General features: G+C 36.6%; 1 protein-coding gene across 4 annotated transcripts; it reads left to right on the plus strand.

Annotated features, from left to right (window-relative positions):
• rorc (RAR-related orphan receptor C) lies at nucleotides 1–26685 on the plus strand. 4 transcript variants are annotated; one of them, XM_043261980.1, is made up of 12 exons: nucleotides 1–482; nucleotides 7690–7719; nucleotides 21256–21341; nucleotides 21422–21563; nucleotides 21657–21992; nucleotides 22074–22193; nucleotides 22808–22929; nucleotides 23417–23549; nucleotides 23773–23880; nucleotides 24750–24860; nucleotides 24952–25064; nucleotides 25416–26685. In XM_043261980.1, the coding sequence occupies exons 1-12, from the start codon at nucleotides 422–424 to the stop codon at nucleotides 25578–25580; spliced, it is 1527 nt and encodes a 508-aa protein (XP_043117915.1). In that variant the 5' UTR covers nucleotides 1–421; the 3' UTR covers nucleotides 25581–26685. The 4 variants fall into 4 exon arrangements, with proteins under 4 accessions (XP_043117915.1, XP_043117917.1, XP_043117916.1 ...); XM_043261981.1 differs by having other exon boundaries at nucleotides 2–482; nucleotides 24955–25064; XM_043261982.1 differs by lacking the exon at nucleotides 7690–7719.
• Nucleotides 26686–27122: the final 437 nt, after the last annotated feature.

Raw genomic sequence — 27122 nt, forward strand, 5'->3', positions numbered from 1 at the left:
CGTGCTGGCTCGGGACAGCGCGAGCCGCGGGCCACTCGGTCGATTCATCCAACAAGTGTCTGTCCGTTTCTCTTTCTCCAAACTCTCTCCGGGACAGCTCAGCGATTTTTTTCTTTCGAAATGTCCGTTGCGCGCGTTCGTTGCGTTCAAGCTACACCGAAGCGGAGGCGCGTCTCGACGTAAACCTCGTTTGTTTTATTGACCACACGCGCCGACCTTTAGGGAATAATTAAGAAAAAAAAAATGGCGATGTGCTTGTTAAAACGTTTGCGGCGTCCCGGTCGTTAAAAGTGTCAGCGGTTGTCTTTTTTTTTTTTTTTCTTTTTGGTTTTAAAGTTGTGTGAGTTTAATTTAGTTACCGCTGACCGCAGATAATTCGGTAAAGAGGCGTGTTGGCGGACAGAGTTTTGAGTGGAAAGTAATGGAAATTGATGAGCCCGCATCACCGGACCTGAACCACGACAGCTCTCAGAGTAAAAGAGGTAAGCGTGTCCTTCTCTAACCCGTTACATACCTGCATTCTGCATTAGTGGGAAATGATATCAGATTGGGTGTGTGATAGAGAGAGAGAGAGAGAGAGAGAGAGAGAGAGAGAGAGAGGAGACGTGGAACAAACTCGCACACACATTCAGGCACAGATATGAGACCAGTGGCACTCTAAAAATACACCCCTTATGTGACAGAGGTGTCTGTCTGTGCGCCAGCACTAACCCACAGCTCCTGTGCCAAGCGAGCCAGCGAAAGCACAACTCTGTGACTTCTGTCACTTCTCCCTCCGATCCTGCTTGCCTTCTCGAGAGTGTGCACTGCCGTCTTATCTTGATGAAGGCGTCTCCAAGTTTGGGAGTTAAACTTCTGTGTACTGTCTTAGAAATAAAGATACCTTAATGGCATCGGTAACTTCGCCAAGAACCCTTAACATCGATGGAATCGTTCCATAATGTTCTTTATAAGGCAAAAATGTTCTTTAAGATGCACTTATTGAAACACTGTGTGCTGTACAGTGTGAATGCATTTGCAATAGTATTTAAGTTAGATTATATTAGCGCATGTGTAATACGTGTGGACGTTGTTAATTGTGTGTCTGGTCGTTTTTTCAGGGACAGGGAAGGAACAAAAAAGTCAGGGAAATAAAAGGAACGGAAAGCGATACCTATTGACCAAGTAGCACAGAGATAAGACTATGCTTTAGTTACTGAAATGAAATTCCCTCAAGGGTGTCTTATTAGGATCTTGCAACCCAATAGGTCCCTTCAGGGCCTTATTCAACTGAAAGAGTATTGCTTTAATTGGAAACTGGTGTATTGGGTTATCTGAAGTTGAACTTTTGGCTGTTTCTCTCTGACGACATTCTTTTGCTGAGATCAGTTTGTTCAGTGGCTTTATTCTGCGTAAACTGGAAGCTGACGCAGATGTGTAACGCGTTAACCATTAACCCCTTTCATGCAATAGTGTTCGGGCAAAACTTAATTAAATTGAACTGATTTATGTTAATGTGAAGTCAATTTTAGCTCTTTCTGATGTCCTTATTTAGTCGAAATGGTATGAAAGGTGGTATGATACGCTTTAATGTACTGTACTGAATTATGCAAAATTAGTGTTGTATTTCATATTTCATAAGTGTTTGTAATATTAAAAAAAAAAAAAAAAAAAAAAATATATATATATAAATATATATATATATATATATATATATATATATATATATTGTCTTCTAAAACAGTGCTTAGTACATAGCATTGTAACAGAGACGCATATAATACATAGAGAAAATATAAACCCTATGTCATAAGCTCCTGCCCTGTCAGCGGCTCTCTCTCTTCATGCAGCCCTCTATTTAAACACATTTATCCTCGTTCTCACACTTTGCTTATCTGACGCTCCGTTTCTGCTCTTCTCACTGTATCATGTAAACACACTTTCCCTCTGTTTTAAACTCCTCCACATTCACTTTCTGTTATGTTCTGTCTGCTTCTGTTCTTTGATGAGCTCCCACCTGCACCTGTACGCTTGCACCTCAGATCTCTCGTCTATATAATAAGCTTAACTTTTCCTATTCTGAGTCAGTATCTCATCTCATAAAATCAATTATTTGAAGCCTCTTTCAAACCATTTTTTTTGTTAATAAATCGGTTACGTTTCTCTGTGGAGATTTATTGCAGCTTCACGTATGTTCTGGGTTCAGTAAGAGTCTATGGATTAGGTTTATATTCTTTCTTCATCGAAGGAAAAGGAATTACATTAATAAACATGGTTTCAAAATTACAGTTACATTATTTGTTCTTTTAATATTGTGACAGAATCGCGTTATACAATTTTTAACACCAGTAAATTAAAGCTGGTAAACTCTAAAAATATGCAAAAGGGAAAATCCAGCCAAAGGATTAATAAATGCAATGCTGTACCTGGGGTTTATTAATCTAGAACAGAAGGCTCACTGATAGTTTAGATTAATAAAGTGTACTTTTCACACAGTTACTTGATTATCGTGTTATGACTGTAAAACAATAGTAATATGCTGGGATGCTTAAAAAACGGATTCTTTTGAACGTTTGCATCACACATATCCAGCTTCATATCTACGGGTTTTAGATGGTAGGTTTGTTCGATGGCTCACAGAAGAGCAAAGAGCACTGGTTCGAACCCTTTGTAACTATGGTTCAATAAAACTGGCGTAAAAGGAAGCTGAAATGGCACGCATACGTCTAAAAATATGCGTTGTATCAGTTTTACATTTATTAACTCTATCACTTGGTTTAGGGTTGGATTTGGTGTAGGGGATATTTTTGACATGATTGAGCATGAACTTTTAGCAACAGGCCACAGATATTTTAAATCTGAACCACCGCAATACATACCTATATCAACTAAATAAAAACGTGCCAGGGTTGAACCTGTGTTTTAGCACCACTTAAGGGACATTTCTCTTTGAAATTGCAGCGAAATGTGAAGTAATGCACATGTACATATTGTTATGAGACCCGGTTAGTAGAGTTAGTACGGTGGTCTGAAGAAGCTACAAGAATAAAGGATAGTTCTCATGAAAATGAACATTCAGTCATCATTTACTCACCATAATATCATTCTAAACCTGCGTACCTTTCTTGGTTCTATTCCAAACCTTAACATTGGGGACCCTACACTGCACCCCAACTGTCCATCACCAGATATATTTTGCATCTTAGTCATGATTTTCAAATCTATTCTAGTAGAGTCATCAACTAATCACTCTATTGGTCTCAGGACATTTTCTTAATATTTTAATAACTGTGAGTCCGATGAGAAAGCACTCTGCTTTTATGAGCAGAATTAGGCCGTGTGTGACTGTGTTAACGTTATTACTAAGGGGTTTAACCAGCTGGAGTTCTTTTAGTTTTTATATCACATCCACAGTTTTCCACTCCTGAATGCAGAAGTCCCGTTCAACGTTTATTGCTTAGATGTGTGTAATTTTCTCTCACTCTATTATTTTTCATTTTTCTCTCTGATTCTCTCATTTTCTCCAACTCACCCTCATATCACCTTGCCAGAAATACTGTAAATACTTCTGTGTGTGGTAAGAATGGACATAATCTGGATTAAAAGAAAGATTAGTGTTTAGTGAGTGTCTTTGGATTCCTGATCTATTTCCAGAAGCCGATTGGCTAATTTGAGATCCAAAAGCTTATACCTCCACTACCCCACTACACGGATTACCTGCTTTCACACACACACACTAAACACTCTCACACACACTGCAACGCTGCTTCACAGTACCTTCCCAAGCTGCTATGTGAATACGTTGAATACGAAGGCAGAGTGTGACATTTGACAAAACACTGGGGAGATTTTATACAGGTGGGAGTGAGAAAGAACTTTAAAGACTGAACGGAGGAAGAGATGTGTGCGAGACAAAAGGAAACCACAGAGTAATGAAACACTCAACGACAATATGGCATGTGTTACCTTTAAGCGGTTTATGTATCTACATAAATGAGGCAAATCTTGAGACACATTATAATGTCAATGGTTGTCAACTGAAAACTGAAATAACTTTGATGCTCTGTGTTGTATCTTTACAGTTAGTGATACTTATTCATTTTCATTCACAGTTAGTTGAAGTTAGTTTCTCGGTATGGATCAGTTTTTTTTTTTTTTTTCGTTTTTATTGGATGTTGTTGACTTGTTGATTTTCCTTGTGTAGCTGCAGGGGTCCTCAGAGACTTCTTTTAATAGAAAAACAGAGGACAACTGCCGCCTCACAGTTCATGTTTCCAACAGCTTAACACCCTGCAGCTCTTGACTGGTTACCCACTTGAGCTAAGCAGGGTTAAGCCCGGTTAGTACTTGGATAGTTGACATCTTGTTTCGCTGCCTGGCAGTTTTTAGAACTTCTCCATTGTCAAGAATCCAGCGCACTAAAACGTTGCTCCTTATAAAGCCTCCCCAGAATGCACTCGCGAACACCTGCTGCTTCTTTTTTCCGAAATACCTTCTTGTCTTTTTCAGCCTGTTAAATATACGACGACCTTGTATTTCAGCATTGCTGTACTTTTTATTACAGTTAAGATGCACAATAAATAAAGTGAATGATGATCAGCTGTAACAAACAACAATGATAAAGGTTCTTAATTAGGTTCATAGTATACTGATTTATGCCTATCATAGATAGGCTTTAGAGAAGTCAGCAGGGGCCCTGCTGTCTGCATGGGTACTAATAGAAATGGGGACGCTCTGCCTTTTCTAGGGCATTATGGGTGCCATTGAATCATCCAGGTGGTTGAGGAAATGCCCACAACCTGTGCTTTAGGTCAAAGATGAAGAAAATATATGTACAAGTGCACAGACATACACCTTTATTTTCACTGACCATTTGTTTGTTTTTAGTCATTTACTCTCTGAGCAGTTCTGCAGAGGTGCATCTGTTAACACTGACATTTCCTTCATAAATCTGAAGTTCGATGGGAATCTTTTGCCAGGGCTAGTGTTGTCGAAAGTAACACATCGGTACTGAAACTCAAAAAATGTAACTGCTGGTGCTGATACAGTAAGTGCTGCTTGCAAACACTTGCATTGAGCAATCCAGCCAATCATAGACATTTATATCGAGAGCATGAATACAACGGCCAATCAGATATCAAAGCGGATGTTTTTGTTGAGCGTGAGACTTGCACTGCATGCTCGAACCTTTATTACCAACAAAGAGTGTGATACACCGATCACCGTAGCAATGCACGGGACAAAAATTCTCAAAATAGATCTGTGCATTAAAACTTTTAGAATAAATACAGATTTTATGAGCATGGTTTATTTATGGAAATAATTCTTGGCTATTTACTTTAAATATTTTTTTTATTTTAAATATTTTTACTGGTATTGGACAATTGAAATTTTGGTATTGTCACAACACTAGTCAGGGCAATCTACAACTTATTTGGGGGGTCGCATTTGCCGTGTGTTCATGCACAGTTCTCTCCTATTCCTCCTTTATGGGTCTTATTGTGTGGGATTATTGCTTTCACAAGACACTCAGCTCCGGGAATGTTCACAGTTGCACCTTTTTAATGCTTTAAAACTTCAGCGTCTTCACAGTTCCTTGTGAAATCACATGGAACACTTTAACTGCAAAGAGATGGAGTGTAATTACAGAATCATGTGATCTGGAGAGGAAAATAAAAATGTATTGTTGCTGAGTGTACATATATCTCAGTTAAATGGATCCTTTTTGTAGCCCTATTAGCAAATTACTTGTTTAGTAGCTGTCACCTGACAAGTGTCGCTCACTGCAAGCAAGATTCTGATAAGTTTATGTCAGGCACTGATAACGGAGGCCCACGTGTCAGTTTGCTCTATCTGTGTGTTTTTCAAGTGTTATCGAGAGTTACTTGGATGTTTTAATGCTTGCTAATTTGAAGATATGTGTTTTTACGTACATTTTAAATGCTATTTTATCAATCCCGCTGAACATTCTGTTTGTTCTCAAAGGACATTAACTCAAGCACACAATATTCCTCTTTCGTTGTCTCTGGTCCTGTAATAGCTGCACGGTCAAGTAATGGTGCTAGTTGGCCAGAACGGATGGATAAGTAGTATAATCAGGGCTTGGCTAGGTTATCCAACTGCATTTAGATCCGTTGCCATGGTGCTCTGTATCACCATGATCTTTCAGGTACCACAAAGAAACCTTTAATCTGCCATCGCGGCTCTTTTACCCCTAAACATAAACATACTCACTCAAAAATATAAACAATTTTGTCGTTGAATTAAAGAGAATCCACAGAATTGAGCATCCTACTTGAGAAAAAATCATACCGAAAACATCATTGGTCATTTTATTTGCTATTAGGCAAATTGTGTGACAGAGTTGTGAAATACCTGCTTTGAGAGTCTTTGTTTCCGAGTACGTCTGCAAGTCGCCACGCACCGACTTTGTGTGTGTTCCGCTACATAAGCAAAAGTGACTTTTTCAAAAAGCCACAAAGCCCTTCAAAGAGGGAGAGAGACAGCCGGAGTGAGAGACAGACAGAGAAAGTAAGAGAGAGAGAGGCCAAGTCTTCTTCCCAGTGATGGTTATCGTACCTGCCCTGTGTCTTCAGACAAGACGAAATGCTAAAAATACCCATCGGAAACGGCCAACACAGCATCAAATCTGAACTTTCTAAAAGTGTGGTCAAACGCCAGACAACGGAGATTGCTGTTTGTGCTTGTGTGTGGGCTGGGATGGGGGTTAAAGGGGGCTTTTCATGTGAACGACGATGTATGTTTGCGCTTTCATGCAAATAAAACCATTCATGTGATGAGTGTTTCTGTACATGTGTTAATGTATTCACACACATACATTTTACAGTTTTAGTTTAGTAAGTGTAGGTGTGTGAATAACACTGACACTTTCCATGAATACAGTCCTAAGCCCCAGTACTCTTAGAAATGTTGGGTTTTCTTAAACATGCTTACAAATTTTATATATTTTGTAATTTTAAAAATTAAAAATTTTATTAAACAGTTTCTTTTTTTTGCTGAACAAAAAATAAGACATTTTGAAGAATGTGGGTATTCAAACAATTGCTGTTCTGATCATCAGCAGTTTGGTTACCAACAAATCCAAAAATATTTTTTTAAATATTCCATGGAAGAAAGAAACTTGCACAGGTTGGAATAACTTGATGGTGAATAAATTATGAAATATTTTTTTGTGTTGACTATCCCTTTAACTTCAATAATAAATAAATAAAATAATAATAATAATAATAATAATAAAATGTGACTTTTTAAAAACATAAAATAAATACCCAAATTAATTAAATTGAATTTTGTATATATATATATATATATATATATATATATATATATATATATATATATATATATATATATATATATTAATTGGTTAACAGGGTTTGAAATCTTAAGAAATGCAACAAGTAGGGCACAGCTGAGTTGTGTATTTTAGGTAATCAAAATTTCTAAATTGATTAATGGAATTTAGTTTACTTAAAAAAAACACATAGATAAATGATTAATTTTGTTTCCTGTAGAGTCTGATACAGTGACAGACCTAATTCATATTTCAAGAGAGATACATTTGATGTGATTACAACATTTAATGCTACATAACAATATGGTGAATTTAACAACAATTTAGAACATATATAGTTACGCAGATTAATGAATTGCTAACTATTATACTAACTATTGTTTTGTACCCTTTAGGAAATCCAGTGCACAAGAAATCCCATCTTAGTAAGTACAACTGAGAATCTCAACCATTATTTTATGCACTGTCTGTTAACTTGTAGTTGTGCAAGTGTGTTGTATAGTCAAGCACAATAGCAGTTTCCTAGTGTGTGCATGCTTTGAGATGTTTAACCCTCTTTGCATGTTGTATCAGAGAACCCCTCCATTGTGGTTATAGGAAGGGGGGCCTGTATCAGTGTAACAAAGCGGTGCATTATTACACCTGTAATGAACACACACACATACTGACACACACACACCTGTATCCACATATATTTTTACATCAGCCACAAAAGCTGCATGTTTAAACGTGAGTAAAGCTACCGAAGACACGCACGCACAGGTGTGCACAGCTATTGGTGTGTGCATCTGAACCAAGATAAGATCTCAGAGTATTTTGGTGAAAAGATGCTGTTTAAAACTCTTCCCGCCTTTGTGTTTGATTACAAGCGTGCATTGTGTAAGTCTTCTGCTCTTTCTTACTTCCATATCTCCTTTCATTTTTAGTTTTTGCGTTTAAACCTTATATAAATTGTTTCTCTGTCAAATTCACTTAAAAAAATGTTAGGATATCATATTTGTGTGCTGGCTTAATTCGAATGTGACTGTAGGTGGATTAGAAAACACGCAGAGTGTGGTTGGACCATGATTCATAATGACAAGCAATAACAACTCCCTGCCGTGTGCTGCGTCAACAATATCACATGACGATCTTTAGCAGCTTGTTTACACCAATACCCTCTACCACCCGTCAGACCAGCCTAACATCCTTTCTGAACAATTCGTAATAGCCAAAAAGCCAGTACTTTACAATTTATATCTGCATTTCTCCTTTAATCACATAGAGAAAGACACTAATAGAACCGTGTTAAAAAGTGTGTGAAAAGTGCTTGCCCCCTAAATCTAATAACTGTTTGGGATATCTTTACCAGTAACAGCTGCAATCAAGCATTTGCAATAAGTCGCAGTGATTCTGTTACAGCACTCTGGAGGAATTTTGGCCCACTCATCTTTGCAGAATTGTTGTAATTCAGCCACACTGGAAGGTTTTCAAACATGAACTGCCTTTTTAAGATCATGCCACAGCATCCAGATAGGATTCAGTTCAGGACTTTGACTAGGCTACTACTCCAAAGTCTTCATTTTGTTTTACTTTAGCCAGAGGTGGACTTGCTGGTGTGTTTTGAATCATTGTCCTGCTGCAGAACCCAAGTCACAAAGAGATGGTCCTCAAGGATTTTTGATAGATGAATTCATGGTTCCATTTATCCCAGCAAGTCTTCCAGGTCCTGAAGCAGCAAAACCATCACACCACCACCACCATATTTTACTGCTGGCATGATGTTCTTTTTCTGAATAATGTGTTACTTTTACACCAGATGTAATGGGACACACACCTTCCAAAAAATTTTACTTTTGTCTCATCAGTCCACAGAGTATTTTCCCAAAAGTAAGGCCTAATGTTTTTTGGATGTTGTTGTGGTGTCTTTTGTGACCTCTTGAATGAGTCGCTGCGATCTTGGGGTACTTTTGGTCAGCTGCCCACTCCTGGGAAGGTTCACCACTGTTCCATGTTTTCTCCATTTGTGGATAACGGCTCTCACTGTGGTTCGCTGGAGTCCCAAAGCTTTAGCAAATGGCTTTATAACCTTTTCCAGCCTGATAGATTAAATACTTTCAATTACTCAATTACTTTCTTTCTCATTTAATCCTGAATTTCTTTGGATTTCAGCATGACGTGTAGCTTTTGAGGATCCTTTGGTCTGCTTCACTTTGTCAGGGAGGTCCTGTTTAATTTCTTGATTGTGAACAGGTGTGGCAGTAATCAGGCCTGGGTGTGGATTGAGAAACTGAACTCAGGTGTGATAAACCAGTTATGTTTTAACAGGGGAGCCAACACTTTTTCACATAACTATATGTAAAATTTAGGTACTAATTTGTACCTTCAACATACTAATATTCCTCCTTTATGAGTAGAAAAGTGTAACACTTTATTTTAAAATAGTTCACCCAATTAATTTTTCACCCTCACGTTGTTAAAAACCCAGAAGACTCATTCATCTTCAGAACACAAATAACAAGGATTCTGAGAGCTTTCTGACCCTCCATAGACAGCAAGGTTCCTTACATGACCAAGGTCCAGAAACGTAGCAAAGACATTGTAAAAAATAATCCATGTGACTATGTAAAGTTATGAAGCTTTTACACTTTTTTGTGCAAAAAAACCCTCAAAACAACGAGTTTAATCAACAGTTCATCTCCTCTGCAAATCCGCGTGACGCAACTGACACAGATATTTATTTATTTTTATATTTAGTGGATTGTTGTGTAAAGTTGTTATTTTTCACATATCTTATGGATTATTTTACCGATGTCCTTACTACCGTTCTTGGCCTGTATCATGTAAGGATCTTTGCTGTCTATGGGAGGGTTTGAGAGCTCTCAGCATCAAAAATATCTTAAATCGTGGTCCTGAAAATTAAATTAGATTTATTAGGACATTAGGGTGAATAATTAGTGACAGAATAACATTTTTGGGGGGTGAACTATCCCTTTAAGGTGTCCTTGCTACACAATGCATGTAATTAATATTACAATAATAAATTATGCATAATTACTTGCAAGTATCACTAAGACAAACCCCACTCCCGAACCTAGCCTTATAGTAAGTACGTGTAATTAATTCATTGATTAGTACTTAAATGTATAGTTAAACAGCAACGAGGACACCTTAAAATAAAGTGTAACCAAAAATAGTTTACATTGTAAACATTGTTTACAATAGTTTACACCTTTTTCCCCTTAAAGCACTGAACATTATTCAGAATGGTTTTATACCATTTGTGAGTTTTTAGCCGTGTTTGCACTGACGGAGAGTGAGGAATTCAAGATTTCAGGATGCTACGAAGACGTGAGCTGCTCACTGCTGAAATGGAAAGAGAAAGAGAAAGTAGAGTCCACCTATAGACGGACAGAGAAACAGCACATAAAGTTCTTCAGAAGAGACATCATGCGTGTGCGACAGAGAGAGGTGTACCTTATAGTTTGAAAGGGACAGACCCTCTCCCTCTTTGTCACTCGCAGATAGAAACACACACAAATGCTCGCTCTCTCTGTCACCTACCGACAGAAAACCACCTAATCTCTGTGTCATCTCCCACCCTGCGCCTGCATCATCTGTTCAGAAGTTTGATTAACTGTGAGACAGAGCTGTCAACCATATTGAGTGATTTTGACGTATAACTTCACCAGGGAAAGACAGCAGTTCACACATGCTGTGAAGATGATGCGAGGTAGGCATTTATCATTTGTGTTCGGCCTAAAAAGTATGTGTGTTTTTTTTTACGGATGTTTGTGGGGGTGTGTGACATGGTTGTTTACATCACATTGGATGCATCCTTGTGTCTTTGAAAGTAATGGCTTTCCTTTTGGTTAGTTGCGAAACACTTTTGTGTCCGTTTTGCTCTTCCGTTTTTCGCTCATCAAGCTCGAGTTTAGGACGTAGCGATTATACATCCATCGCTTTCAGGCTCTCTGATCGATCGGTTTGGAGTTTCGCTGTGTTGTTTGTACATTTACTCGACTTATTCCGCCATATTAACTCGTCCGAGGCTTCAGAGATGGACGATGCACATCATCTTAAAGGATGCGGTGGGATGATACGCAGGATTTTGCAGGAATACAGAAAGCAGTGTAGATGTGATATGCTTTGATTTTGAAATCAGGACTTTTAATTTATAATTGCTTCATAAATTCAAAATACCTTTTCATTACCTCATAGACCTGATACATGCTAATCAAGCATGTATCAGGACATTTAAGAACAAGCTAAGATGCTTGTTCAGGAAAGTTTAATGTAGTGTAATTAATTTTAATGTTTGGCATTGAGCTATTTTCATTCTAATTCTATTTTTCACACTTTTACCTTATGTAACTTATTAATGGCTTTAACAGTAGATTTGTGTGTGTGTGTGTGTGTTTGTGTGTGTGTGTGTGAAGTGGTCTAGCGTGGGTGTGTGACACTATCTCTTCTCACTGATTTTAGTAATAGGGATTTTCACACATTCAACATCAAATATACCATTTCCACACAACATTAATTTGGTCTAAAATCTACATTTTTGGAAATTGCTGTAGAAAGTATCGTTTTCATTTAACTCGGCAATTTGAATCTGAACAAAGTCTTATGAATGGTTTGAAATAAAGGGACTTTTCTATGCAAAGCTGTTCAAACATACAAAAACATTATGTTTCTAACAGGCCATTATTAGTGCAGGCCATTCAGTTAAACGAACATATCCTAAATCCATTATGAATTCGTCAGTTCTTTTGTAAAACCAAAATAAGGCAGATAATTTAGATCTGTATAGATGTACGCTTTCTGCAGATCCATAAACTCGCAATAAATGAAAAATAGAGAAAGTGATAGATAATGTAGATAAGCAATCAGTTCAGTCACTAACCTGGCAAGCCACAATATTGTTTAACGGTCAGATAAATTGATTATTAGTTTATCTTGTGCTTTGTGGCTGTTAGGATTAGTACCACAACTATAGATATGATTATGTAACTCCAGATAAAGCGTTTACTGTGCAGATTATCTCATTAATAACACAAAGACTAGATAAGCTCTCGCTTTCAGAAACTCTCAGAATTTTGAGTCACTGTTTTCGACCTAAACGGGAATTAACACAAAGTGACTGCTACAAGGATAAAGGCGATCTTTAACTCTCCCTCTATTTTTGTTTACTTTGTCCTGAAACCCACACAGACAAAACTGAGGACCCCAAAAGTCAGGTGACATTCGTTTGCGAGGCTTGTGGTTGAGGACATCACTCAGAAATGACTCTCAAATAGCCATTTTCGTACAGTCCCCTAAAACTGAATTTTCCGTAGCAGCCCACATCGCGCATGTGGTTAAATATCTGCTGATCGAAATTGCTACAATTCAAGCAGGACTTGCTGAACTCAGCTGTGCTGTATCTTTTCACTTCGCATTATCTGATGCCGCTTCGCACTGAAGCTCTCGCTCCAGTCCAAGACCCCGCTGAAAGCTTCGTGCGTCTGCGTGCGATTAAAAAAAGCACTTAAGACACCATAAAAGAATTCCAGATTCCAACCACAACTGAGACAACTGATTTTCCTTTAAAGAACACATTTTCATTGCTTAAATGCCGAATAGATGTAAATTGTGTCTACTTAGCGATTTCTTAGCAAGGCGATACATTTTAATAACTAAACGCGTGCTAAACTAAAAGTTGCTTTAAAGAATGAACAGCAACGTTGAAGAGATATTTAATATTTTAGTCAGTGCATAATTGTGTGTTTCGCTATAGTTGTGCATCCAAAAATCTCCTTTCAGTACAATAAAATGTTTAAGACTCGTAAAACAGTCATTAATGGTATCTTTTAAATTCGCTTTTACTGTATTTATATTTTATTAAGAGCTAACGTTTAAGCATTTTTTTAAGTATACGTTTGATAATACATTAATTACATTGTTATTAAAATGAGCCTTATTTAAGCTGCTGGAACTTTGCGGAAAGTTTACTAAAAAGCCTTAAAGTTCCTGTTTTTTATTCCGTGAAAAGACGCACAAAATGCAGCACTACTTAATTCAGTCAGCCTGAAGCAGAGAGGAAGGCACGAGCAGAGAGACCTTCCGGGATAGCTGTTTTGATCTTCATCCGATGAGCGCAACCGGAAAGAAAATCGGTGGATTTTATCGAATACACGTTCGGTTTTATACACACATTTAGAAAAGATGCATAGTGAGGCGTTTTGCAACATTGCACTAGATTTTAACTGCACACACACACATACTTTCTGAATTTACTGCCAATGAAGGCTTCACCAGCTGCAAGACTGCGCTGTTCTGCACTGTGGTCACCCGTTCAGTCCCTGTGTGTGAGTCGGCACACACACGTGTGTGTGTGTGTGTGTGTGTGTGTGTGTGTGTGTGTGTGTGTGTGTGTGTGTGTGTGTGTGTGTGCGTGTGCGCACAGGTGTGCGTGCAGAGCTTTTGTTTTTCCAACACCTACAGTTTGGCCTGTTTTGCTTCGTTGGTACCAAGTAAAACTGTGCAATCTAAATATATATATATATATATATATATATATATATATATATATATATATATATATATATATATATATTCAAATACAAATCTGTTTTCGTATAGACCAAAGTTTCTACAAAAGGAAAGCTGAAACTCATAAATGTGCTCAGCAATGATATGTTGGTTTCAATCCTTCTTTCACTCTTGTTCTTAAATGTCTTTAAATCTTCAAAGACTCTGAAATCATGACTTATACATTCTGGGACTAAAGTCTTGAAAATCAAAGAGGTATTCTCTCCCCCTGAATTCACAAAGCTTTTCCATTCAGACTGATTTAAAAAAATAGTAATTCAGTGCCTTCAAGACATAAGATCATATGCAATGTATGCAATGAAAAGAATGCATAAATGTGTATATATGTTTGTGTGTATGTATAAATGTGTTTGTGTGTGTGTGTGTGTGTGTGTCTGAAACCGCATGCTAAGCACAAATGTCTTATCAAACTCAGATTATATCATCTTATCTTCTGGCACTTTCCTGTGACAAAAGATGTTTTTGTCGCTGTGCTGCTTTGTGAATTATTTTTAAAAAGGTAATCCTTTAATTACTAATTCATGTTTTATTTTAGAAATATAATTTTTTTTTTCTTTTCAGAAATAGCTTGCGTTAATTATACGTTGATTCTCAATAATACAATTTGTTTTTCTTTTTTTCTTTTTTAAATGGTTTCACAACCAGTACAATTCCAAAACACGATGACTAATAATTCATTAAAGCATAAATTTTTTTATTTGAATATATAAAACTAATCTCATCCAAATAAATACAGATTTGTACCAGCACTCTGTTAGAAAGTCTTAGCGTTAGATGGATGGATCTTTCAGAATTTCTCAGTTGGGCTCACAAGTTGCTTTTTCTTTGAAAGCTATAAGCTCTTGATATTTCCAGGTTCTCTCTTTTTCACTCTTTCATTCTCTCTCTTGGTGACTCTTTTTTTTTTTGTCCTGTCACAGCACTCTTGCATTCAACTCGAGGATATCCGTTAGTGGAACCTTGAGGTTTTCACTAGTTTACAGTGCAGAATGCTGTTTCAAGAGAAGAACAAACAGAACCGCTAAATTCATATGCTACATATATATATGTGTGTGTGTGTGTGTGTGTGTCTGTGTGTGTGTGTGTGTTAAGAGATTCCACTTGCATGTTTAAATAAAGAAAAAAAATCTCTCCGTAGTAAAGACAAAAAAGCTTTATTAAAATTACATGTTTGTCTTTTTTTATTGCCTGAAACATTTTTTTTTTACACACCATAAATAAAAAAATCCTAAAAAGTAGGTGGACCTGCACCATTTGCAGTGGCATTTTCAGACCTAAATACTGAAGCTGTGGTACAGTTTTATGTAATTTTCCTCTATCAGTGGCACATCACAGATAATCATTTACGACATATCTCAGCTTACATCTTACTTACAGTCAAGCAGAAATATATGTAGGAGAGATAGCATCTTCATTTCTGTGAGCCTGTGTGATCTGAGAGATATACATATAATCACTCACAGTTACTCTGCAAATTTAAGTACAGTTCAACAGGTAACTTTACTTTGTTCAAATAATGTGGCTTAAATTTATCCCTTGCTAACATCTGGCTTAATTTTGGAGAAATTTTTATATGAATAGGTCAATGCTTTATCCTGATCTTCAGCTGTGGTAAGTACCTCTGGGATTAATGAGTGCTTTAATTTGTTATTTGTGGTAATTCTATATGAGCAAATATGACATGCACTATTAATCTAATGTAAAAAAAAATATTTTAATGGCCTAATATTGTGTAATTCTTTAGACTGAGAGTCCGATTTGTTTCTTTTATTTTCTTTTATATTCATTTTTTGTTGTATCAATTTTAGCAGAGGAGATGAGAAGCATGAAAGCTTTTTTTAGTCCATATCAGCATGTGGTTTAGGTGAAGAGATAGCAGAGAAGAGAAGAAGAGAACCGTTCTCTTTATCAGCATGTGGTTTAGAGAGATATAATGAGAATGAGAAGCATTTTTGTTTCTATGCGGATAGTTCTCTTTATTTGGAGTCGGTGTGTGCAAGGGAACATGTTGGTATCAGTGTATTTTAAACACAGAAAACCCTGGAGGGGTTTGTTTTGTTATTTTGAATAGAGGGTTTGTGTATGAGAGAGGCCTCTTTACTAAAGGAATCTTTCGTGAAGATGTTAAAAGTGTTGAGTAGCATGTGACTGTGGGAGAGTCCCAGTTAGGTTTAGATGGTATACTCTCAATAAAAAAAAAAAAAAAAAAAAAAAGAATAAAACAAAAGGTATGAGTAATTCTGTCAGAATTATGGACATTTTTTAACCCCAAAAAACTCACTATTTAATGTATAAGGAACACTTATTCACTATTTACTATGACTTTTCTCTCAATAAATTCCTTATCAATAAGGTTGTTGTTAAGTTTAGGTATTGGGTAGGATTAGAGATGTAGACTAAAGTCAAGGCATTATTATGTGCTTAATTACTACTAATAAATGGATAATATTCCAGTAATATGCACGCTAATAAACAAAGAGTTAAGAGAGACTGTTTACATATTAAGACATTGAACGCTTTTTTTCTGAATTTCATTCCGAAAGAATGGATTGAAAAAACTAAAATTAAAAAATATAATAGAAATATAATTGTTGAATTTTCATCAGCCATTACTTCAGTCTTCAGCGTGTCATCCTTCAGAAATCATTCTAATATGCTATGATTTATTTATTTTTTTATCAAATTAACAACAAATGAACTAAATAATTTAAAGTTTCAAAAGGTTTCCGTTTTAAATAAATGCTCCTTGTTCCTTTCGACTTTTTATTCACCAAAGAATACCGAAAAAGTATCACAGCTTTTAAATATTAAGCATTGCTGAAATAAATAGACAGTATATTAAGCTGTATATTAAAACAGAAAGCCATACTAGAAATGTTTATAATATTTGACAACATTATAGCTTTTACAATTTTGATTGACAATATTTTGAATCAAATAAAATCTGATTGGCTCAAAAATCTGGCTGCAGAATTTATCGCCCACAAGGAAACATGGCCGTTTTTAAATTGCATCCGCAAATGTCACATGCGATAGATAGGATGCCAACCCACATTCATACCTTCTCTCTAGACACACACACACTGCTAACATGAGACCCGCACTCTTGCAAAAAACTGTTGCAGGGAGTTTCCTTTTGTGCTCTCAATCAAGACACACCTTGACACAGTGACATAAAGACACAGAAACACACACACACACAAGTCATGTCATTGATAGATGCATATGATAGATATGGATCAATACGCGTAGAGGTTTATAACCCTATAAAGTCCTCTTAATGAAAGACATCTACCGCATGCCTTCTGGATGATAGTTGATTTTTTAAAATGGCTTTTATATCGTTATTAATATTTCAAAATGAACCCTCACATGGGTTAATGAAATCATGTTGAAATGCATCGAATATGATTTTGATGAGTGTTTATTGCACACCTTTTAATCAACATCGTATTGTAGTGTAGTGTTGGTCATAAACAAATTTATATAAATTGCGATAGCAAAAAATGTATTTAGCCGCCTCTAAATAAAATGCAATTGTTTTTTCAACTTTATTCATCTTATAATGACGACGTTTACATGTGCGTGATATTGCACGACAAATGTCGCACTTAATTTCAGACAAGAAATACGCAAAGTTTAGATTTGTTGTAATGTAGCTGTTTATGAGCGCTGTGTCAGATTAGTATTGTCACTCAAGGTCTTTTGGGAGAGGGTGGGATCGGGAGAAGAGAGGATGAGAAAGGGAGGGGCGGGGTCTAGAGGGGGATGGACATTCCTGGCAGTAAAAACACAGATGAAAGAGCGTATTACTGGCAGTCGCATCCTTTGTGAGCGAGACAGAGAGAGGAAAAGAAAGAGCAAGATAATGCATGAAAGAGGGAAAGTCAGAGTGAAAGAGAAGCCAGTAAACCACTTAAAAAGACTCTGAGGTTGACACCTTCATGTCCACCTCCTCAAACTCAATATTCCCCCTGTCTCAGTCAGTCACAGTGAATCTCCCTGTTTTCTGACGTCTTATTTCATTTTGTTGATTTCTTAAGACAAAATGCTTGTCTTTGATTCACCCACTGTATGGGCTTTGATAGGCAGGTGGGAAAATGATCAAAAGGAGCTTTATTTTCTGACATGAAAAGGTCAGGCTGACGTGACACATTCTGATTCCACTTTACCTCAGATTACCTTTTTTATGATTTTGTAGAAGATCAATTCAGCATAATAACATGGCCCAGATGAGAACCAAATATTATTTTAGGCTGTTCACACTATACCTAACCACTTAACACTTCTGTGGCATAAGTGTGAATTAGTAAAGCAAAATGAACAGTGTTAAAGAGTACAAATTGGGAAAGATTTTATTTTATTTTATTTTATTTTTAATTGTAATTTTATTTATTTTAATTTTATTGCCCACTTGCCAATTTTATCAGCCATTTTTATTCAATTACTAATTAGTCAAGAAATATTTATTACATATATTAAATAGTTATTAAAGTTGATACTAATCAATTATTATTTAATTAATTTATTTATCTGCTTTTTTTGACTCTCCATAGATTAAAATCTGTAGCTAAAAAATTAGAATGAGAATTAAAATGAATAATCAATCGCAGTTTAGATTAATAATAAAAATCTTTTTCTGTTGTATTGATTTTAAAACTTGTTGTGTCTTAGTCATCTCGAGACCCCCTTGGAACTTGGACTTCACCTCAAGTCAGATTTATTGGAGGAGTTCATACTCTTACAAATAAAGGTTATTTTTTGACATTTATTTCTAGGAAAAACCAGTAACATCCACGGAACCTTTTCATTTAACAAAAGGTTTGTTATATGAAGAAGAAAATGTTCTTTATATTATTAAAATGTTATTCACACAGAGGTAAAGTGGTTCATAACACGGTCCTTCTAGTCCAAAAATGTACTTCCATAAAAGACAAATATTTTGCAGAAGCAGCATAACCCCTATGCAGTATATAAGCAAACCACACAATGCTCAAACGCACAGCGAACCACACAGACTTCACACAAGATAACATTTTTGCTGTTTCAAAAAACTGCTGACGCAAAGATTGCGCACACGAAAAGCCACACAAACTTCAAATCTGCATTGTTATGATCCTTTCATATATTCAGCATATTAATGAAATAACGTGTTGACGCTTCACAATGAAATATCTTTTCTACAAATGTAAGTTTGAGATGTTGTGCAAAAAATCCACTCACAGCCTTACATTTGAGCTAGGATTAAATATGACCCTTGGTTAACAATTTCAAGTGTAATCCCATTAGTTCAGCTCTCAATTAAAACCTTTTCATTTTATGATTGCTTTTTTTTTATTTTGTAATAAGTCTCTGTGGAATGTATCTTTAAACTTATGAACTTTAACCTTGAATAATTCTCTCATTTACTTCCTTCTCTACGTTTCCTCCCACCTGTATGTGTGCATAGTGTGTGTGTGTGTGTGTGTGTGTGTGTGTGTGTGTGCATGCTTGAAGGAGGAGACTCATGTTCCTTGGTACTGGACGATATGACCACAACACTTAGCCACACACACATTGCTGAATTCCAAGAAATAAGTAGGTTAGACTTACTGTCAATAAGATTGAAAACACACACACACACACATTTTGAGTTTTAGCTTAGGAAAATACCAGAAACGCAACAAAACAACAAAATTACAGACCGGAACTTGCAAATGAACATGCAACAAAAAAATTCTCCCTTGCAAAAAATTTAAATGCATATCAATGGTCTTACCATAAACAATTCATTAATGCACAATGTTTAATAGACACATAGAGATTCGATCTTCTAATGAAACAGCAGAATTCTATCTGGTGACACATGCTGGACTCCAATATCCTTTTCATGCATATTTTTTAACACACACACAGTCCCATTCTTTCAATCAATAATTCTTTGCATTGCATTCAGATCCACCTCCATGCATTTAACAATGTGGATGAAAGTTCCTGTCCTTTTTTAGATAATCTGTTTCACTCAGATGTACAATATAATACAGAAGAAAAACCGCCACCATTTCTGTTACATCGCGTTTTAAACTCTATTGTATTTTAAGACTTGTGCATATTGTTTTGATATCATTGTTAAATACGATGTAATGCTGTGTATGTGTATGTTAGCTACGATTTTTAGACCAAATGTCAGTATAAAATTAAAAATCAGCTACATTTCAAGGATCTGACAAATGACACAAGTTCCTAACATGGCAAAAATATGCATATATCCATAGTGAAAAATAAATGTAATAAAATATATTTGAAATACATTTGTTTCATGCTAACTATACTACAATAAACATGTAGTATAATAACCTGGGATACTTAAAGTCTGCTAAATTGATAACTGGACTAACTCATTTTGTGTTTAATGCACTTTTATTGTGTGGAAGTAGTGCTGAAATCCAACTAAAGATGAACTGTATATTTACATATTGAGCCGAATTTATACTTTTAATAACTTGCATTTAAAAATGGATATTATTCTCATCAGTAGTGACACTGAAACACATTTTAGGCTTAATATTCAGAAATGTGCATTGTGCACAAGTAACTCCAAATTAAGTTCAATTACAATCTTTATGTTGTATTTTAGTAGATGTGAACTATACTTAGTATGAAATAAATGTATTTTAAATATGTTTTTCACCAGGGATGTTCATACGGTATGTGTTTGTGTAGAGCTTCACTTCATTCATACTCTCTCTTTCCTTTCATTCATCCTCCCCCTTCCCTTCTCTCCCTCTCTTCATTAGATTAGGATTTCTTAATGTGGCTTTCGGGGATTATCTTTAGTCTGTTACAAAACCAGTGTGTGTTTGTGATTCAGCAGCTTCTGTGTATTTATACTTCTGTGTATTTATACTTCTGTGTATTTGCACTTGTACACTTTTACACTGCGAGTGTGTATTTAACAGCAAGTACACTTAAGGGCGTAAAAAAGAACCAGCCATCCAGTGTTTCATATCTTTATATGAATAAGTCTGCTCATCCATCACAAGATCTTAACATCTTAAAGCATTAACATACATCTTAATCCATTTCAAATAATGGTATGTCTGTGCTTTTATTGAATGTCGTTATTTATACAAGGTTCGGTTCATTTTGGGTTAAGTAAAATATATATAATCGCTATACTTTGCATCTTCGCTGAATGTATTCATCAATAAAAATACAATATAAAAAATAAATACAAATTTTTCATTTATATATGTATATAACAGTTGTTTTATCTGGGCTGTGCTGCCCTCTGCAGGCTAGATTTATAATCTGGGGAATTATTTAAATCCGCTGTGACAGCTCACAGTTATGTTAAAACGCACGATCAAGGCTTTAATGTTGTGTTGTTATTGTTCTGTTTGTGTCTGCAGCTCAGATCGAGGTGATCCCATGTAAGATCTGTGGAGATAAGTCATCAGGGGTTCATTATGGAGTTATCACTTGTGAGGGCTGCAAGGTGAGAAAAAGAAATTGATTTCACTAATGTCACTAATTCTTTAGTACACCCCACCGACCCAGCGCTCTCTGCCTCTACAGGGCTTCTTTCGCAGAAGCCAGTCCTCCAGCGTGCAGTACTCCTGCTCCAGACAGAGCAACTGTCCTATCGACCGAGCCAGCCGTAACCGCTGCCAGAGCTGTCGCCTCAAAAAATGTGTCGCTCAGGGAATGAGCCGCGATGGTAAGAAAGCATGAAATGGGTGAATGGGTGATACAGAACGACAAATTCCATCTTTTTAGGGATTTTTATGCTGTTTTCTCGTCTCCCCTGCAGCGGTGAAGTTTGGCCGGATGTCTAAGCGCCAGAGAGACTCTCTGTTTGCAGAAGTTGAGAGACACCGGCAGCAGCAGCGTCTTCAGGCCAACTCAGTGCAAGAGCCCCAGCCTCTTCCAGCCTACCGATCCAGCAAAGAGCCCAGAGAACAGTCGTCACATCTCATCCCACCTCTACCTCCATCCTACCCTTACTCTGTCGAGCCTGAACTGCAAGGCTGCCCTGCAGAGGTGCATCCATACCTGGAGTGTCGCATAGGCGAGGCCCAGGCTCAGAGTCTGGCCTACAGGGGCTCCCACAGGAGAGGTGAGAGCAACATCTTGCCAGCTGGGAGAGGTGAGACATACTTCGCTAAAGAATGTGCTTCTCATCTCGAATGATATTGTGGTTATATAGTTTTCTCTTTCTCTCTTTCAGGATTTGACTCCACAAGGTCTACACCAGAGGCTATTCTGAACATGAGCGGCAGTGAAATGGGCTTTCGTCCTTTTGACCCTGAGAGCTCATTCTTTTCTTACCCGACATCTCTGCACATAGGTAGGAACCGCAAGATTCGTGAGAGCTAAAACACAAGTTATAGAACACATAAGCAACATCTCATATAATTTGCAGCAAATTAGCGTAGTCGCGAATTAACAATAAAGCAATAAATAAGCCACAGTATGTTGAAAAAAAGCAGAGACTAATAAATGCCGTGTTGCAACAACAGGGTTTTTTATTTCCTGAAGCAGATTAAAAATAACATGGCTTTTGAAAAGATATGTTGGGAGAATGTGTCCTTTTCAATTAAATGTATGCATGTGGAAAAATCCTCTTCTTTCGGCCACACACTCTCTGTCCTCTGCGATAGCCATTTCAAGTGCAAAATAGTTTAAGTGCCCTTTTATGGGTTATGAAAAGTTAATTTTTTGCTTTTGGGAGTCCCCAGTAACAGGCTGACATGCATGACGAGGTCAAGAACCCCTTTAATTTTCTTATAATATGCATGTATTTTTACTTCATACGCTTAATGACTCCCAGACGATTTGTTCAAGCTTAACCTTTAAGTTAATTTCTCACATTTCACTAATGTGCTCACACCTTTAAGAGCTGTACTAAGTGTTGTTGTAGCGTCTAGCTTTGGATTAACGTCTCCTTGTGTTTGTTGACAGAGGAGCTCTCTGCAAGTATCGTACGCTCCCACCGAGAGACGACTCAGTATCGACCGGAAGAGCTGCAGGCTCTCAGATGGAAGGTTTTTAACAGAGAGGAGATCCACGCTTACCAGAGCAAAGTACATGTTCTCTACTCTTATTTCTCTAGGAATGCAATAAAATATATTTGTGCTACTATCCCATTCACTGCTCTTTAAAACAACCCAGCTGTGAGGACTACAGCTTAAATTGAGCGTTTTAAGTTGACTGTTGGCAAGCTGAATGTTAATCAATTTTGAACTTCATCAGACATTATTAAGAACATGAGGGGCCGTAAACATATCCACATCTCTGTGATCACTCATACACAGCCTTTAAAGATTTGAATATGGCCTGTATTTGCTGAAAATGTCTGCAATTTAGTGGTGTGTATATTGCATAATTAAGAGAACAGTGTGCATCACATATTTAAATATTATCAGAATGTTTGCAAATAGTTTTTTACCCGATTGAATAAAGTAAATGAGTGACTTCAGGCTTCATTCAGAAATGTTTCATTTAAACTTGTAGTGTGGATGTCTAAATAGCCTCCACGGACTCTCACACTTGTCTCTTCCTCTCTTGCAGTCGGTGGATGAGATGTGGCAGCACTGTGCGGTGCGCTTGACAGATGCGGTTCAGTACGTGGTGGAGTTTGCTAAACGTATCCCAGGATTCCGTCAGCTTTGTCAGAATGATCAGATTGCTCTCCTCAAGAGTGGTGAGAAATAGCTGTCCCTATATCACACTAGTTAATCGGTTACGGCTGGGGAAGTTCACAGCCCCATTCTGATGTCTCTGTTATGTTTCTATCTCTCAAAATCCTGTCACTTTTCTGGCTTTGTCCTCTGTTCCATTCTCGTTTCTCTTTCTGCAATTCTGTGCACGTTGCTCTTTCTTCTCTGCCTTCTTCTGTGCGTACCTCTTTCTCGCTCTCTTATTAGGGTCTATGGAAGTGGTACTCGTCCGGATGAGCCGGATGTTTAACACAGAAAACAACACAGTATTCTTTGACGGCAAATTTGCAGGAACAGAACTTTTTAAATCCCTCGGTGAGTTAAAAGAATACTTTGATTTACAGCGATCGGCATTTTTAAGGATGTTTTTAAAAACCTGAATTTTGCCATATTTGTCTAATACCTTGTGAATAATACTAATAACAAAAAATATATTTTAATGTGTTATATTATTTACTTGTTTTGTAGGTATTGCTTTTTAAGAGTATGATAATGTTAAAATGTTAAACATTATGTTTTATGTTAAGTTTATATTTTTAATTTTTATATTTCTCATAGTTATTGCATTATAAGTCCCATATATCTTGCCACTTTACTTGTTAATTTACTTAAAACGGACAAATACCACTTATAAGTTATAATAATAACAATACTCATTTTTTTCTCAAACAGCCATAAGATCAAATATCAGATCAGATGAATGTGTAATATTACATGTTTGCTTTGAATGTTTTTTTTTTTTTTAATAATGTCAATTTGATTATTTTAATGGGACCCTTTAGATAGCTGTTGGTATGTAACCCTAGTAATAATTTTAGATTTATATAATAATAATAATTTTTTTTCAGTTGTTGAAAATGCTCATAAAAATTACTTAAATGTCCTAGTCCTGGTCTATATATTTATAATTTGGAGAACTTGCGTATAACAATGAATTTGCAATTAAGTGTATTTAATATATATTTTAACTATAAAACACTGTTTTTTTAAAAAAAAAAAAAAAAAAAAAAAAGCACAACAAAAATAAAAATAAAACAATTATAATATTTTCAAATTAGTTTCACAAGGAATAATTACCACCTGACACTGTGACTTGTTCACATTAAAAAAAAAAAAAAAAAATTATTAACAATCATTTTACCACCCAAAAGCTAATTCTGTTTTTGAATGTCTTTGTGCTTCAGCTTGTGGCGATCTAATAGCTGCTGTGTTTGACTTCGCTCACAACCTGTGTGCGCTGAGACTGACTGAACAGCAGATGGCAGTTTTCACTGCGCTCGTCCTCCTCAATGCAGGTGAGCGCCGTGAAATCACATTACTGCAGACGCTCTGCGACCGTAAAGTAGAATGGGCTTGATCTCTCTCGTTCTTTCTCTGCATTTTGAGTAGATCGACCGTGTCTGGAGGACAGAGAACGAGTGCAGAGAGTCCGGAGAGATGTGGAGCTTGCCCTTAGTCACATTCTGCACAGAGACAATCAAGAGAGTCTACTGCTTAAGGTAAAAGCTATCTGGTCTCACTGCATAAACGTACCTTGGTGCAATTTTTTTAGCACGAAATACCTACCAACAAGTACATAAATGAAATGAAGACTACAGGCTGTAACACCTTTTATTTCTTAAACAATTTTACAGAGTTTCGATTAATAAAGCATCATAATAGAGCACTACTGATTCAATTCTAAGCAAAACATACCTATATCAATGTAATAAAAATGTGTCAGGGTTCACATATTGATCCTGTGTTTTAGCGCCACTCAGTTGTTGCACAAAAACTCAAAAGAGGTACTTATAAGTGATGGAGAAAAAGGATCGCAGTGCTTTTAATGTTGTGTTTTTGTATGTTTGCAGCTGTATCAAAGAGTCCCAGTGCTGAAGTCTCTGTGCGCGCTGCATATTGAGAAACTGCAATGGTTCCGGCAGCTTTACCCTCTCACGGTGCATTCCCTCTTCCCTCCTCTATACAAAGAGCTGTTCGGCTCTGACACAGATATACAGACGCTGACCACTCATTAAACACACAGGCGCATTTCATTTGCAGACGAAGACACCACACACACAACACACACACACTCGCAGTTACATATAATGTATGCAATCTAGATCTAAATATATTATTTACCTGCTGAAGAAATGAAATATATTTTTGTAACTCTCAGAAGAACAGAAAATAATATTAAAAGAGGCATGCGGTATTTTGTGCAAATTCTATTGTATAGGCCAAAAGCTAAATATTACTACAAATGCTATTCAGTTTGTGTACTTGGATGTGTTTTAATGTTTTTGAAGATGTTGATGATCCTAGCTGGCGTAAAGGAGCTTTAGCTGTGATTTCATAGAGCTGATCGGTTTTGAGACCGGCAAAAAGTAGATTATAAATGATATTTGCAGATCTTAAAGCGTCGTGGAAGAAGGAACTGGTACTGCGGATGATTTTGAGTCCCTCTTCTGTCCTCTTTCTTGATTTCTCAGGCAGTACAGACAGAGACATGAATGCTTAGTGACTTCTGTTACTCATAGCCTGTTACATTAGTGCATTAATTTAAATATGTTCTATTTTGACACCTCGCGTATCAGCTTTTTTTTTGTACTCCCCTGCTGTTAAAGCTCGTCTTGGCACTTATAATGCTTATCTTTCATCGTGTCCTTGAATTCAGCATTCCCTTCAAACAGACCATCTTAAGATGGATTTTCTCTGTGCAGAAGAATTATCACACAGATTCGACAATATTTATGCATAAAGGTCTAAAAATGTATAGAATACTTCTGTGGAATACAATATTATTCAATATGCTTGCGTAGACACTTAGATCGACAACAGTTTTATTTTGTCTTAATTTGTGGAAATCTATAAACAAATGTTCAAATGTTTATTTGCAGGAGTACGTGTGCTTTATAAATCAAAAGCCTCTGTGCATTTTCCCTACCTGTTCTAGTTTTTGGTTTTTTATTTTTGACGCAGTTCCATGTTGTATTTTGCGTCGACTTTAACTTATCGCTAAGACCGAGGACGAAACCCTGTTATTCTTTTGGTTTTGTTCCGTTTTGGAGCATAAATACCTGTTACCTATCTGTTGTTGTTGCTTTGCAGAAAAGGCCTCAAATAAACATCTGAAAAGTACGAAGGCTGGGACTGTCTCCAGGAATAATGTGAAGAATTTACCCCATTAGTGAATCTGAATTGTGAGCAAAGAGTTTTTACCGAGTCTTCTGACTCACACATATGTCATACAGCCCTCGTTGCTCACTTTCTAATTGCTTCTATGTGTTAATAGATCTCATAACAATGTTATTGGGCAGAATTGCAAATATTTTCAACATTTCTCATGAAAAACGAAAACCAAAGGCTTTGTCAGAAGCAAAAACAACGGGGTGAAATTCACCCAGATCAGACTAGGGAATAGTAGGGGAACAGAACGTGGTAAAAGAATATCTGCATCTCAGTCCGAGACTTCACGGGATGTGTATTTGTGTAATACTCTGGTTTCACAATATCAAATGACCTCAGAAGAATGTGAGCTGATTTTTAGTCATAACCAACCAAATATTTCTTGTGGC

The sequence above is a fragment of the Puntigrus tetrazona genome, chromosome 16 (assembly GCF_018831695.1).
Source record: "Puntigrus tetrazona isolate hp1 chromosome 16, ASM1883169v1, whole genome shotgun sequence".
NCBI lineage: Eukaryota > Metazoa > Chordata > Actinopteri > Cypriniformes > Cyprinidae > Puntigrus > Puntigrus tetrazona.

Excerpts from the sequence above, each read along its gene's own strand:
- rorc (XM_043261980.1), top strand. The coding sequence starts at position 422 with ATGGAAATTGATGAGCCCGCATCACCGGACCTGAACCACGACAGCTCT. Across the intron at positions 22,930-23,416 it reads TCCACGCTTACCAGAGCAAA|TCGGTGGATGAGATGTGGCA; the intron begins GTACATGTTCTC and ends CCTCTCTTGCAG. Across the intron at positions 24,861-24,951 it reads GCTCGTCCTCCTCAATGCAG|TAGATCGACCGTGTCTGGAG; the intron begins GTGAGCGCCGTG and ends CTGCATTTTGAG.